Source organism: Pezoporus flaviventris, unplaced genomic scaffold, assembly GCF_033815535.1.
Source record: "Pezoporus flaviventris isolate CSIRO_AGI_PZ_B2104156 unplaced genomic scaffold, CSIRO_AGI_Pfla_v1 ptg000023l, whole genome shotgun sequence".
Classification (NCBI taxonomy): Eukaryota; Metazoa; Chordata; class Aves; order Psittaciformes; family Psittacidae; genus Pezoporus; species Pezoporus flaviventris.
Window position 1 is genome coordinate 9,971,911 of NW_026892571.1, and position 14,040 is coordinate 9,985,950.

Genomic DNA, 14,040 nt, shown 5'->3' on the forward strand with positions numbered 1-14,040 from the left:
GCCCTGCAATTAAGTGAATTTACTGGCTTAGTGAATAGCCCTCTTAATTGCTGGTACAGAGGGAAAGCAAGCCAGCTCCTGCTGAATCACACTACTTTGAAAACAGGGATGCTGAGGATTGAAGAAAATCAGAATTCCAGGTTGGAAGAGACCTTAAGGATCATGTGGTTCCTACACAAAGCCTAGACTAGGTGTCCCAGCACCCTGTCCAGCTGAATCTATGTGTCCAGTGCTGAGGAATCCACCACTTCTCTGGGGAGATTATTTCAATGGCTGATTGTGCTCATTGTGAAAAAGTTTCCTCTTCTATTCAGCCGGAATCTCCCCAGGAATAACTTGTGCCATTAGCCCTCATCTTTTCCGTGTGATGGTGTAAAAATGGAGTCTCAGTCTTCTTTGTAGCCACCTTTTAAATACTGGAAGATGGTGATGAGGTCTCCCCTGAGCTGCCTTTTCTCAGGGTTGAACTAGCCCAGCTTTCAGGCGTCCCTCACACACATCCCAGTCCTTGGATCATCTTTAAGGCCCTTCTCTGGGTCCCTTCCAGCCTGCCCACTTCTTGTAAAATGGGGACCAAACCTGAGCACAGTATTCCAGGTGTGGCCTGACCAGCACTGAGTGGGACAATGACATCTTTATCTCTTCTGGTGAGACTCTTGACGTTGGCTTACTCTGCCGCAGCAGCCCTGTTCACTCGCACTGAGTTTGCTGTGCCCCAGGACCACACGTGCCCTTCTGAAGCCATTTATAGGCAGTAACTCGAAGGCTGCTTGAGCCTTTCAGCGTCACTTCTTTTATGCCTGTTCAGAGCTTTTATGTACCCCCGCAGCCCATGCGAGCGCACACGCTGCTGAACGATGTTTCTCTTCACCCGTGCCAGTGAACTGAGCGCGTCCTTCGGCTCCGCTGCTCCTCCCGGGCCCTGCCCGCGGCACCGCGCGCTCCGACCGGAGGCTTCTCCCTGTTCCCAGTCACCGATGAGCTCGAAGCCAGCGCTTGCCCCCGGAGGAGCTCCGCCCTTGCCCGCACAACTCCTTCCCGCTCCGCTCCCCGGGCCCGGGTTGTTCCGCCCGCCAAGGCCCGCTCCCACAGCGCCGTCGCGCCGCCAGGTGCGGCACCGCCCGCCGGGCTCCGGTGACGTCGTGGGCGCTGATTGGCGCAGGCGGCGGGGCAGGGCGGGGCGCTGCGGCGGCCGTGAGGAAGGGCTGGGGAGGTTCCCCGCCGGGTCGCACCGAGCCGCTTCCCTCCACCGCCGGCCCGGCCATGGCGTACGGTGGCCTCACGGTGCCCATCATCGTCATGAGCGTTTTCTGGGGGGTGGTCGGAGGCGTCCTGCCATGGCTCATACCCAAGGGGCCTAACCGAGGGTGAGTGACCGGGGGGAGGCCGGGGTCGCGCTGAGGGGCTCAGCGATCCCCTGCCCGCCTCTTCCCCTCGGGTCTGGGGAACGGGCAGTGTGTGTGAGGAGGCCCCCGGACGGAGGCGAGCCCGCGCCCCGAGGCGGAGGCCTGGCGGAGGCGCGCCGTGCCCTTGCGGGCCTGCCGGGCAGCAGCGGCCTTGCGGCTTCGGCTCGCCTGAGTTCCCCTTTCCCTCGCCGCCGAGGCCCGCCGGCCGTCGCGGAGCCCCGCAGCGCCGTGCCTGCCGGGCGCGGAGCCGCCGCCTCCTGCCGCAGTGTTCCTGCGGGCTCCCCGTCGCTGGCGCAGCGCGGAGGGCGGGCGGGCCCAGGCGCCTGTGCCAGCCGGGCTCCAGCCCGCGGGGAAGGCCGAAGCCAGGAGCGGTGTCTCCGTGCCTTAGTAATCCGTTACGGTGTTGAGTTTTCCCCTCAAGCCCTGTAAACATCCGCATACACGGCGTCCTGTGGTGAGGCCGTCTCATGTTAAGTTGGTGTTTGAGCAATGGCTTCCTTTTAGTTTCCTTACTTGACCTTTTCTAACTTACTTCACCGTCTAGTTTGGCACTGGATAAGGGTGGAAAAAAATTGCTGTAGTAGATCTCTGTTGTGTGTTTTAATGTATGTTGGTGGTCTGAGGACAAAAGCGAGGGCATCTAAACAGACTTTTTCCTGCAGTGGTCGTAGCTGCTCAGATTAAAAGTAGACAAGTTTTTGTCTTTCTCTTTTCCCTAGGAGATAATGACTTCTTAACCTCTCTTCCTCTCTCTGACATCCCCTCTACTCCACAGGTACCGACTGTCTTTTCTTAGTTGTTTGTCTAAACTCGGAGGAATTTTCCTCAAGTTCTATTTAGCTCTGGTTATTTGCTGCCTTCGTGTCAAACCTGGAGGGTGTTTTGTGCCTGAAAACTTTCCTGTCCTCAGAAATACCTTGGAAATACGTCTTCCAGGCATGTCCTTAAAGTATGTGGGTCACCAACAGATGTTCTGTAGTTATGCCAAAATGTGATTGTTTAACAAATGTGATAACAGAGCATTCCTACGTTCTATAGCATGTAGCAAAACAACAGCAAAGAAAACCCCAAAACGCTTTACCCAAAGCCTATTTCTGAATACAGTTGTTCTTTATCTAACAAAATAAGTTAATGCAGACTTTAGCTACGTAAGAGTTCACATTGCACAGGTTAAGGCTCCCAAACTGTGACTCTGGGACTCCCTGAAAAGGATGGGTTTCTGGAGCTTAATCCAAGGCTATGTTAGCTTTGTAATGTTCATTTTAAAGTGGATAAGGTGGGTGTATATTCATAGATGAAAAATATTAAATGTTACCTGTGTCACAAAAGAGTTAGAAGGAACTAACCTGGCATGAGGTTTTGTTCCTTGGTTTGGGGGAGGAAATACATAGAGTGAAACCCCTTTTTATAATTAGAAAAAGCCCAAATAAACAAAACTCCTCTACTTTGTTACTAAGTTCCATTAGTTGCATATATCAGTTGCTGCTAGGAAATGTCATTTCCTTTCCTCACATTTCAGAGTCGTGTGTGTACTATGTCATTCTACCATGTTCAGTTTCAAGAGCTGCTTGGTTCTTGCTGCTTTGCAGCTTAATAGTGGTTTCTGATACAGTTTCCATTCGCCAAGAAAGGAAAATCTTGTCGTTCAGATTTTTTTGTGTTCTGTTTGCAAACCCCTTGCTCATGATGTAAAATTAAAATATTTTTATACTGAAAATTTCTGTAAGGAGAATTTTGCATTTTTTTAAGGAGAACATGTTTATTGCTTACTGTTAGCATTATAACATCCAGCTTCAGTAGTTTATTAACTTGCTGGTGGAATTGACTATGAAATTGAGTGAGGACACCGTGTGTATAAGATTTTGCTCCTCTTTGGGGTGATTTTGGTTAAATATAGCTGTATACTTCTGTTTGTCAGAGCTGTGTCAGCTCTTCTGCTGAGCCTTAGCTGCGCTTCTGCAAATTATTCAGCTAGAAGAAGTTGGAACACTTGTGTTGAGTCACCTTCCACATGATCGAAGTTGGAGTTGTTCTTGTGTGCTGTTTTTTTTTTTCCAGTGTGTCTTGTGGTCAGTCATAACATGACACCTAATCAGATGTTTCTCTCCTTCCTTTTTGCAGTGTTATCAACACAATGCTGGTGACATGTGCTGTTTGCTGCTACCTGTTGTAAGTATAAATAATGTCTTGCCTCTTAACCAAGACACAGTTCTGATGTAATCAAAAGTTCCTTTTTTATATCCTCAAAAGATTTAGGAAGCAGCTTTTTGAATGTGTCACAGATGCAGACACAATGGTGTTCTTTGACAGGTCTTGGAATTCTTAGTTCTAAAAACCTTCAGCATGCTGAAGAAAGCATTTTCCTGAGGGAAGATACTGAATGAAAACAAACCCGAATTCCTTTTGTTGTCCTCTGACATGTAACTGTTGAATTGTGTTCTGTGTTGACTTGATGTTGCTCCTTTCCAGTTCACTGGCTTGTTCACTCACAGGTGTAATGGCAGTTTGTCAGGTCCACAAGTTTTCTGATTTACAGTAGAGCGATGACTTTATGCCTTTTTTGTTTTGTATAAGTCACACTTATATGAGGTGATATTATACTTTATGAGGTGATATTAATTTAAACCTACTGATGAGTTTTGCTTTACTTAGTTTGGTTGAATATATTCTCAAAATCTGGTAGGGCAGTGGGTGGAAAAACTTTTATGTGTGGTTTTTGTATGTGACAGTTTTTGTGACAGACTTGTGTGCTTTGCTGTGTTAAGATGATTTTTGTTTAAATGCGTGTTATATTTTCAGGCTGCCTCTTTTCTGTAAGACAATTAGTAAAAATAACAAAAACTCTGGTTAGATCTTTAAGGCTAACTTGTAATAAAATCATTATTCAGAGTTCCTTTTAAACCTGAGTGGTATTTGTACTTTCCTGAAGTATTTAGATGTTATTTATGCTATTCTAAGGAGCTTAACATGAATATTTAGAGAAATGCATCTCTAATCTCAAGAGTCATTCTTAGGAACTGGCAGTCAAAAGCCATATTATCAGTGTTGGTGTGTTCCAGGAGAGGCCTGTTTGGCTCCATGTTGGGTTAGCTTGTGCCGCAGACTTATGCAGGGTTGATTTAGATTAATAATGTGATATTCAAACTTTGTACAGTTTAGGCCTATTTTGTTTGAGTATTTGACACATGAGGTCTTAAATCATTGTATTGGGTGATTTAGAAGTACAGCAATTTAGTTCTGTATTTTGTATCTGTGCAGTTTTTTTAATTCAGAAAACTACTGTTGAAGATGTAGAAGCTTGAAGAGATTTGTTGTACCAACAGCTTGAATTTGGGATTGGAATTTGAGAATCTTAGGGCTATGAAGGCCTCCTTGACTGCATATAAAGTTCAGTGTTTTGGGGTGTGTTTTGGTTAAAGTTCTCACTTAAGTTCTCCCTACTTTGCATTTTAACAAAAATAATGCTCTACTCTTCTAAAATCCTCAAAGCTCAGGGTTTGTTTTCCTTATTGGTTGAAGAAGGATAGTTTCCTTGAAGTCAAGTCCACATGGCATCTGCAGTATCTGGATTATGATGTGAAATGTCTTTGTTGTAGAATTTCTTGACTGAATGCTGTGAACTCTTCAAATGTACAGTGGTATTTCACTTTTAAGTGTAATGATTTTTGTACTGAAACAAACCTATGGTAAATCTAGTGTCATTGACATTAATTATAATATAATCCATTCTTGCATGTCCAGTGAGAGGTTCTTTTGTAATCTTGTGAGCTCTGTCTCGTTTTCTGTATTCCCTTTGGCTTTTGCCAGTTACACCTCGAAAAAGAGAAGCAACACAATGTTCTAAACCATCAGTAGTTACACCCAACCACATAAATTACGTATATAGTATCTGTTTGCTAGAAAAAGCAGGTTTTTCTTCTCGTGTTCCAAGATAGAATTTGCATCATCGCAGAGTTTTTATTTCCTCCCCTGATTTCTGTATAAAATCACAGAACAGCCCTGGTTGGAAAGCACCTCAAAAGATCATCTGGTCTAACCTTTCTTTCCTCTGCTTTATTCAAGTGTTTGTCAGTTTGTTCTTCCCATATTCTTTTCCTCTTTCAGGGGAAGCATTGAAAAATTTTCAGACCTTAATTCATGTGACTAAAGAGAGAACAATTTTTCATGCTAGTTTTGACGGAAGCCTGAAACAATGGTTTCCTAGGATTCTGTGTTAGATACATTAGGGTTAAAATTACTTGTGTTGTCCCAGATATGGTCAGCTTTATTTGTGTGTCCTTAGTAGGTGGCTGGTGCTGTTATCTACCTCTTTTGTAGAATTGTTCAGAACTCTGCTAGACCTGGTTTCATACTGAGTTACCTTTCTGGTTGAAAATAAGGAGAAAGCATTTCCTGTCTTCATTAAACACCACTTGTCTGACATTGATTTGCATCAAACTGAATTTGTGTTAACTGAATTTGAAATCAAGCACATTTCAATTTAAAGCTCTTTCTTCTGTGTTTAGATTTAGCAGTGATCATTCTGCATAACCATATTGATCACATGGTGTTAATTTGGTTGTCCTATGGAAAAATTTGCATGGGTAAGTGCATTGTTTGTGTACAGATATTGTACCCAGCAGCCTTTTGAAGGCGAATACTGAGCCTCAGGAACCTGATAAAATATAAGGCAAAGGATAAGGAGTTACTGCTGTGGAAGTTACACCATGTTTTAAGACATTGTCAAAGTCTCAATCTATTTTGATGTTTCCAAAGCAGTTCCTGAAACAGAACCACGATGTCCTAACAGAGTACAGGGTGCTTGAAAAATGGTATTTACTGATGATTCTGAAAGGATTAAAGTACAGTCCCCAAAATGACATTTAAACAGAGATAGCAGGACCTTAATTTGTAATATGCAGCATAGACAGATGGCAGTTATGGCAGAAAGACCTTTTAAACAGTCTTCCTGGTAGAGCATAAGGGACTTTAATTTCCTTGTCTGAGCTGGGTAATTAACACTAAGCGTTGTAAGTGGTATCTGGTAGAATTTAAGGACCTGTGGGTGGCTTGAATGCTGTATTTGATTTTGGCAGCTCAAGAGCATTACACGTTCAATGCAGAGGCTTGCTTTGTTTTGCTTTGAATGTTGTGTTTTGTTTTGCATTGTCATGATAGAACATTGTATAATGCAGCATCACTTAAGCAAAAGCTTTTTCATGACTTACCTTGAATACAAGGCAGTTGTAGAGTTCAGTGCATAACTACTGTTTTGAATTTTTAGGCCCTAGCAGAGCAGGAAGGAGGAATATACTGTTGACCTGGAATTTTACTGTGGCTCAGAGCTTGGATATCCATCATGGTCCCAAAAAATAGCTTTTGAAAACTGCACAGTGATTGCCTACAGCATGGTTATACGGCTGGGACACATCAATGTTTTCAATGTGCTTCCAGCTCATGTAGTTGACAGCCATGCCAGGGCTGAACTTAGGAAGCAGAGAGGTGAGATATTTGTACATAGAGTTCCTTCCTTCCATGCAGTGAGAGAATAACGTGCTTTAGCAGGCTTTTAGTGTTCCTACCCTCCTCCCACTTCTGTTAGTTCAGGATGCTAAAGGCAGATGGTACAGTGCTCTGGCACCCTTCTATCTGTCTTTTGTATCTGAAAATTAACCCCCTTGCAAAATAAATGCCATGATATTTTTAAGGGCTAGTTTGCTTTTCCCTCAAGTAAATGTAACATCATGATTAAGGTGCTTTCAAAAGACATTGCTGTCATAGCTTTGGATAGCAAAGTAGGAATATGCCAATAACCTTTAGGTTGACTGCTCCTGGTGGTGTCTTGCTGATGATTTAATTGCTTTGTAGAGCCTGCTGTGTATTTCAAGGCTTGCAGGACTGATAAGAGGTCTGCAGGCGCAGCATATCATTGTAGCAAGTCCTACTCCCTGCAAAACTGAAAGCAGCATTGAAAATAAATATTTGTAAATTGCAAGAGGATTGAGGTGTTTTCTTTAAGTCTTTTGCCCCTGGCTGCCCTGGGCATTTTACAGCCGACCTGCACTTCATCCGCTGGTCAAAGCATCAAGGTTTGTGTGGAATTTTCCATTACTGCCTAAGCACTCTGATACATTTGTGGCAGCTCTCGTTACAAAGCTGCTCTGCTTTTTCTCCTCCTTGCAAAGCATTCTAGAAATAGCAGACAGATGAGCCTGTGTGTTCACTAAATGTGTTTATATAGTTAGTATTTAGCATAGATTTAAATCCATGGAATCATCCATTGCTTTTTCTGAATCCTGTAATATTTACAAAGCAAATATATATTTTAACAGTGGAATATTTATTTCTGTTTAGTTTTCCTGGATATTTTCCACAGACTACATTCCTCTTGTTCTCTGTTCTGGCTATTGCTTCTGCAGTATTAGTTTGCGAACTGCTCTGATGACAAGGCTGCTGTTGCTGATGATTTGGCAGTGTTGTCATATTGGTTTTCTTGTTGTGGATTTGTGTGTTCCTGTAGCATTGCACGCTTTTGCATCGGGTCCCTATTTCTTGACCTCTGTGCCAGGTTTAAATTCACATTTGTTCCATCTCTGATGAAAAATATACTATGTCTGCAAGGGTAGATTTTCATACACTGTGAATATAAGAGCAAATGAGAGAGAATGTTTATGAAATGTTTTTGTTTAAAGGGTGCCTCAAAGGCACCGAGAAAAGGGCTGTCTCTCTTACATTTCTGTATTCTGAGCCCACAGATATCTGAGTTTTAGATGTCTCAAAACACTTGTCAAAAAAAAAAATGGATGAGAGAGATGCTGTCAGGTGGTTTTGTGTTGTTTTAAATTGAACAGGCCAGTTGCAAAATGATTTGGTGCCACCTCTTCATTGCTGGTACCTAGCCTTTATGTTTGAGCTTGAGTGAAATTTTGATTTGATACTAGACCTTCCTGAAAATAGTCTTTTTGTCTCTGATAGTACTTGTGCTTTGGACAAGCTTTTCCATTATTGTAAGCTTTGTGATTTGGCTGATGTTCTCTCTTTTGGGTTGGGGGGGTTGTCTTGCAGTTGGCTGATTGCGATTCTGGCTCAACTCAACCCTCTCTTTGGGCCGCAGTTAAGCAATGAAACAATCTGGTACCTTAAATACCACTGGCCTTAAGGATGTCTGTCCTATGCTGAAATCTGTTGACTAGGTGAGTATGATCAGATCTATTAATATTTTTGGTACATTAAAGCTTCAGGAGAAAGTAGGAGCAGTTGTTATAGGCAGTGTGTTCAGAATTGCTAGCTGTTTTGCAGGAGAAATCTACCTTTATATAGGCTGCAACAAAACATCTTTTGGATGTTAATCTTGAATGGATACCATGAAAAGCTTGGTCTGAATTCTTGTCCAGTTACTTTTCTCTGCTATCATGTCATGTGGTGCTGTGTTCAGCAAGCAGGGGGTTGTAAAGAGAACAGAATGTTTCTTCTACCAATAAAAAGAAAATCAGGCTGGGGTGTCTTTTACTAGCTGGCGTGAGTGGATTTCCTAACCTTTAACCACTGTTAAACCTCTCTTTAAGCTTATGACCATGTCACCAAGACCTGGCCTGATTTCCAAGGCAATGTAGAGGTGCCTTCATTCATCTGGGAAATCAGAGTGAGAACTGTAGTTAGAATGGTTCTTCTCTCCTGTCAAAGTACAGCACTAACACTGAGCTTACAGATGAATGTTGCTTTGGGTTTTGGGTTTTGTTTGTTTTTTAATAATAGCCTGTGTGCAACTTTAATCATAGACAAGCCTGGTTGTTGCTCTCTAGGTAGTGCTATTGGAATGCTGCTGTTGCAGTTCCTGGGCATGCTTTCTGACTTGATCTGCAGTAAATACAGAGTCTTGTACTACAAGTACCATGATGACTTTGGGTTTCTTTGGAACAGAAGCATTTGGCGTTGAAGGTTCAAATGAAGGATAACTGTGGAAACAAGTACCCATGATTTTAGTTCTTATGCTGGTAACTGAATAACTTAGATGTGCTTAGTTTTTTACCTGTTTGGGGTAGGGTTTTCTGTCCTTTTATGTTTAACTGCCTACCCCTTTGCTGTTACTACTTCTGTTTACAGAAGTCCAAGAGTAGCAGATGACAGTTGATGTTACAGCTCAGTTAAATGATGTCTGTAAAGCATCCTGAACATTTACCCTGAAGCAAAGCTCGATTGCTGCAAAGCAGGCTTCATCTGAATTGTGGTGTTGTCAAACTGGCATGTGTATGTGTCTATATCTTCTCTTCTAAGCAGCAAGCAGAAGCTAAAGGTAGGCTCAGCCCTGCTTCGAGGCCTGTAATTAGCCAAGTCAGATAAGCTGAATTTCCTGGGCACATTTTCTCTGCTCATGTGTTAACATATAATGAGCTAGCTAAAACAGAGACTAGTGTATTCTGGTAATGGGCATACAGATCTCTGAATCCTGTAGGATAATTCAGTTGTGTGGGATCTGAAGTGATCTGTGTGTTGTGAGCAGCAAGGTAAAACTGGATATGAGATACAACTCTTGGACTCCAGCTGCCTGATGAAAGAATCAGGCTTTCCCTCTCCCTTTCAGTGAAGAATTTTCCAGAGAGCTGAAGGTAGATATATACTGAGGAAGAGAGGGAGCTAATGTGGGATGGCCAGTAAGTTTATGTGAGGAGCTGTCATTTTTTAACTTATTAGTGGAGAATTTGAGGCCTATATAGCACACACTGTTGTGTTCTGTGAGGCAGATTGGTTTAACCTTTGATCTGTCTGATTTCATTGCCTTAATTTTGGAATAAAATGAAAGTTCTAATCATCTTGAAACAGAATGATTTAAAAAAAATAAAACCGTGTAATAGTCTTCAAATATCCTAGTTAAATGTTATGTTTTCTTGCTAGAAATGTGCTGTTTCAGGACATACCATTCTCCATGATCTTGTTTAAATTACTCTTGTGTTGAGAGAGCTGAGCAGCAAGAAGGTGCCTGCCTTGATCAGGCTGCAGTGTCCTGTCTTGTGCTGTTGTGTATCTCCAGTTGAGTTTGTCACTAGACAGGAGCTGTGAATTAGACTCCATCTGACACTGCATGGAATCCCATAAATATAGCTACTGTTTCATGTTTGGTCAATTATTTTTGGCTTTTCAGAAGTGTTTTTCCAGCACCTATTTTACTTGACCAACAGAACAGGCTAAAAATGCACACAGAAAGCGTTCTAGTGAGGAGCTTCTACAGACATTGGCTTGATTGAGCTGTGCCAGATTACAGAAGATCGGCTTTTCTTTTAGGTCAGTATCCCTCCAAGTGATGATGATGTATCAGATGACTTGTCTTCATAATCAAGTTAATAGCTTAAATGGCAGTACATAAGAACATGCAGACTTCTGTAGCTGTGGTTATGTGGGCTGTAGCCTCTTCTAAGCAGTGTGACCCAATGCCACCTTTTCTCTGCAAATTTGTAGATTTAATCTGTGTTCTCATACCAGGAACTTTCTTCATGCTATTAAGTGCAGGAACCATGATCCAGATGACTGGATGCTGCTACAGCACTGAAAACTTTCTAGGAAATAGTTGTTCTGCAGCTTGTAATGTAACTGTAACTACTTGCACTACCTTAAGTAATGAAACTGCTAAGAAAGCAAGGAACTAGATATTATTCTAGAAGGTCCATACAGGTGAATTATCTACAGTTCTTCACTATTTCTCAGTGCGTTTGTGGAATGGAAGTTGTGGCTACCAACCAGGTCTTCAGTTGGTCAATTGTCTCCATGGAAAGCAATAATTGAAGTTGCCTCTTGCTTTGCAGGTAAAGAAGAGATTTTCTTCAGATGAAACACTCCACTGCCCAAAGATGCCCTTAACATAGTCGGTTGGATACCAAGCCTGCATTAATGCCTTAACCTTTCTATTGTGCTTCAAATGGCTTGTTCAAAGCCCTGTATTTTTTCCTTCTATACCTTTAACAGTGTGCCTAATGCAGTTTATACTCCCCTTTGATGCTGTAAATTTTTGTCTCTTAACTTCACATGTGATGAAAATTTCTAAAGTTTTTATGGGTATTTGCTTTCCTGTTCATTTTTCTCACTCTACGGGAAGACTGTATATATGTTACAAGCCTTAGGTTGTCTATTGCTGTGCTGTTCACCCTGTTCTGTTTGATTGTGATTGGTAAAATGTCTGCAAGAAACTCTGTGAGGAGAAGACAAACAGTGGTGCCACATGTTGATGGCATTTCTTCTTTTGAATGAGTTGTATTCTTGGGAAATTTGGCCTTAAGTTTCTCATGCCTGGAAATAAAACTAATCTCTGCTTTATACATAAAGTTCTTGTGCCATGTGTAACTGTTATGATGTGCATTTTAGTGGGTTTAATCAGACGATAGTTAGACAAAGTTGAGCTGAGGAAACTTTAGATGATGTGGATAAACTGTAATAAATTCATGTCATGTGATGAGATGAAGATGCTTTTGCTGTCTTTATTAAGACCTCTCAGGTAGTTCTAAAATAGGACTAAGTCAGCAATTTAAACTTGCTGGAGGGTCTGCAGGTAAAATTGAATGCTTACTTAGCTCAAGCCTCTTCTCCATGTACTTCCCATTGTCCGATACTGGAGGGGACTTGGTAGCAGAGATAACGTGACTAGTTTGGATGAAGCGTGAATAGTAATTTTGATAGGAGATTGATATACTCCTTGGCCTTTTTGTAGGAAACATATAGCAACAAGCAGTTTGAATTCAACAGGAAAATAGTAATTTTGAGAGGAGATTGATTTACTCCCTGGCCTTTTTGTAGGATACATATAGCAACAAGCAGTTTGAATTCAACAGCAAACATAGTTGTTTTATACTTGGTTGACACTTGCACATGAAATTGCAGGCCTGATAAAGCACACGGCAATGGAGGCCAGAGATGAAAGATTGCTGAGGCTCCTCGATGCTAGCTGAGTCTGTGGGGCTGGGACTGAATCTAGCAAGTTGTGTGCTAAGGAATCACTTCACAATATGCAAATATTGCTGCATCACAGGAGTCTTCATGTGTACTTCTTGCCTCCTTATGTCATGGCCAGATAAACCGCCATTATTCCTTACTGTGTTCTATTCTTATGTACAAGATGGAATGGTTCTTTTTTTTTTTTCCTTTTGGATAGCACTGTTGAGTTGTTCAGTGGGATAATACTTGTTACTGTACAGGAAATGCCAGCATCCTGACAGAATGCTGTAACTTGCAGTGGTTGAAAAATGGACAGCGTGAATTGCAGAAGAAGTACAGACATGTCAGTTATGATACAAACCAGCAAAGCGACTGCTGGGCCTGGGATAGTGAGGTTTTCCTCAAGTTGCCTACTACTGAGAGCTGTACTTTAGCACATGAGAAGTTGCTCTATAGTCTGGCAAATAGTTCCGAAGAAAGTTGGAAACCAAATGATCTCATAAAAGCTTAGGTGGTGGTTGGTTGGCGTTTCTGAAGCACGTGGAGGATAATATATGTTGACCTCATGGGAGGAGGAAGAAATGCTTCAAGACATTGTTGACAATTTTGGGTATGTAACAGTTTTTAAAATATATTGATCTGCCTGACTTGTACCCTGAGGTGAGACGCCAGAAAAGAAACTGTGCTGTGACAAACAGCCCTATTGGTGTTACCACTTTTTGTAACAACCTTTCTGTTTCAGGTTTTAAGGGATCACTTGTAGAAGATACAGAAGTGAAACGGAGATGATGTGGTGTGCGTCACTGCGGGAGAATTTAATGTAAAGAGCTATTCAGAGCGTGAGCCACCAAGCCATAGTTCAGTCTTTTGGTGCTTTCCAGCTAAAGACACTTCCCTCTACCCAACTGGTTAATATTTTCTATGGGGCAGATACGAGGTAGTAGCTTGATTTAAGAAGTTGAAAAGATGGATGTATTTTTGTTGTCCTGAATGTTGTGTGACCTACGGTATGCATGGTGATTATGGAATGGTCTGCTCCATGTCTGCCAGGAATTAACACTGCTTCAGGTAACTTTTTTTTACCTGACTGTAGGAAATCAGAGCAGACACGCTGGTGTTTAACAAACACTGCAGGTATCCAAGCTGGTAACAGTTTCCTCTTGTTCTGCAACAACAGAACACAAAGTGTTAAGGTACATGTGAAGGAAATTTGCTTGTGCTTGACATAGATGGAAAGCCGGGTCTGCCCTGATCAGTCTGATCTCATCTGTGTGTTGATACTTTGGGGGAAGGAAGATTGAAGAAACTGACTCCATCAAGTCATGAAGACTTGAACTCCTAAATAGCAGCAGCAGGTAGAGCAAGTGTTTAGGTTGGAGACATTTCAAATACTTTTGACACATTAATATTGTTTCGGAAGCTCAAATGTCTGTGCTTGTGCCCCTCCTGGGATATTGCTCTGAAGTGCGTGTGGAAGTTTGATATTTCGTCTGCTGTAAATTGTGGAAGTGTTTTGCTTGTGCAAGGGCTTTAAGTTAGCTGTCAGCCGGGATGCTGCTGCTTTCAGAACCACATATTACCAACTCTGGGGCAAAACAAATGTTGGTTTTTATGTTGTCTTGCCAGCCATGGTGGGGTTTGGGGGCAGAGGAGCTGTTACAGGAGTTAAATGCTCTTTACAACTGGTTCGAGGGGCATGGCTGTGGCGCTGGGGCCAGGCCCCCTCCCTGCGCGG

General features: G+C 42.4%; 1 protein-coding gene across 2 annotated transcripts; it reads left to right on the plus strand.

Moving 5' to 3' along the window:
• The first annotated feature begins 1,165 nt into the window (after positions 1–1,165).
• Positions 1,166–11,690, plus strand: ATP6V0E1 (ATPase H+ transporting V0 subunit e1). Of its 2 annotated transcripts, XR_009743976.1 has the most exons (5): positions 1,166–1,367; positions 3,528–3,575; positions 8,451–8,578; positions 9,838–9,991; positions 11,183–11,690. XR_009743976.1 is itself a non-coding variant. In XM_061456671.1 (4 exons), the coding sequence occupies exons 1-3, from the start codon at positions 1,264–1,266 to the stop codon at positions 8,542–8,544; spliced, it is 246 nt and encodes an 81-aa protein (XP_061312655.1). In that variant the 5' UTR covers positions 1,168–1,263; the 3' UTR covers positions 8,545–8,578; positions 11,183–11,690. The 2 variants fall into 2 exon arrangements, 1 of the variants encoding a protein (XP_061312655.1); XM_061456671.1 differs by lacking the exon at positions 9,838–9,991 and having other exon boundaries at positions 1,168–1,367.
• The last annotated feature ends 2,350 nt before the right edge of the window (positions 11,691–14,040 follow it).

What these genes read in the sequence shown, in the direction of transcription:
- ATP6V0E1 (XM_061456671.1), top strand. Translation starts at nt 1,264, where the DNA reads ATGGCGTACGGTGGCCTCACGGTGCCCATCATCGTCATGAGCGTTTTC. An exon ending in CCCAAGGGGCCTAACCGAGG is followed by an intron (nt 1,368 to 3,527) that starts GTGAGTGACCGG and finishes TCCTTTTTGCAG; the next exon opens with TGTTATCAACACAATGCTGG. An exon ending in GCTGTTTGCTGCTACCTGTT is followed by an intron (nt 3,576 to 8,450) that starts GTAAGTATAAAT and finishes GTTGTCTTGCAG; the next exon opens with TTGGCTGATTGCGATTCTGG.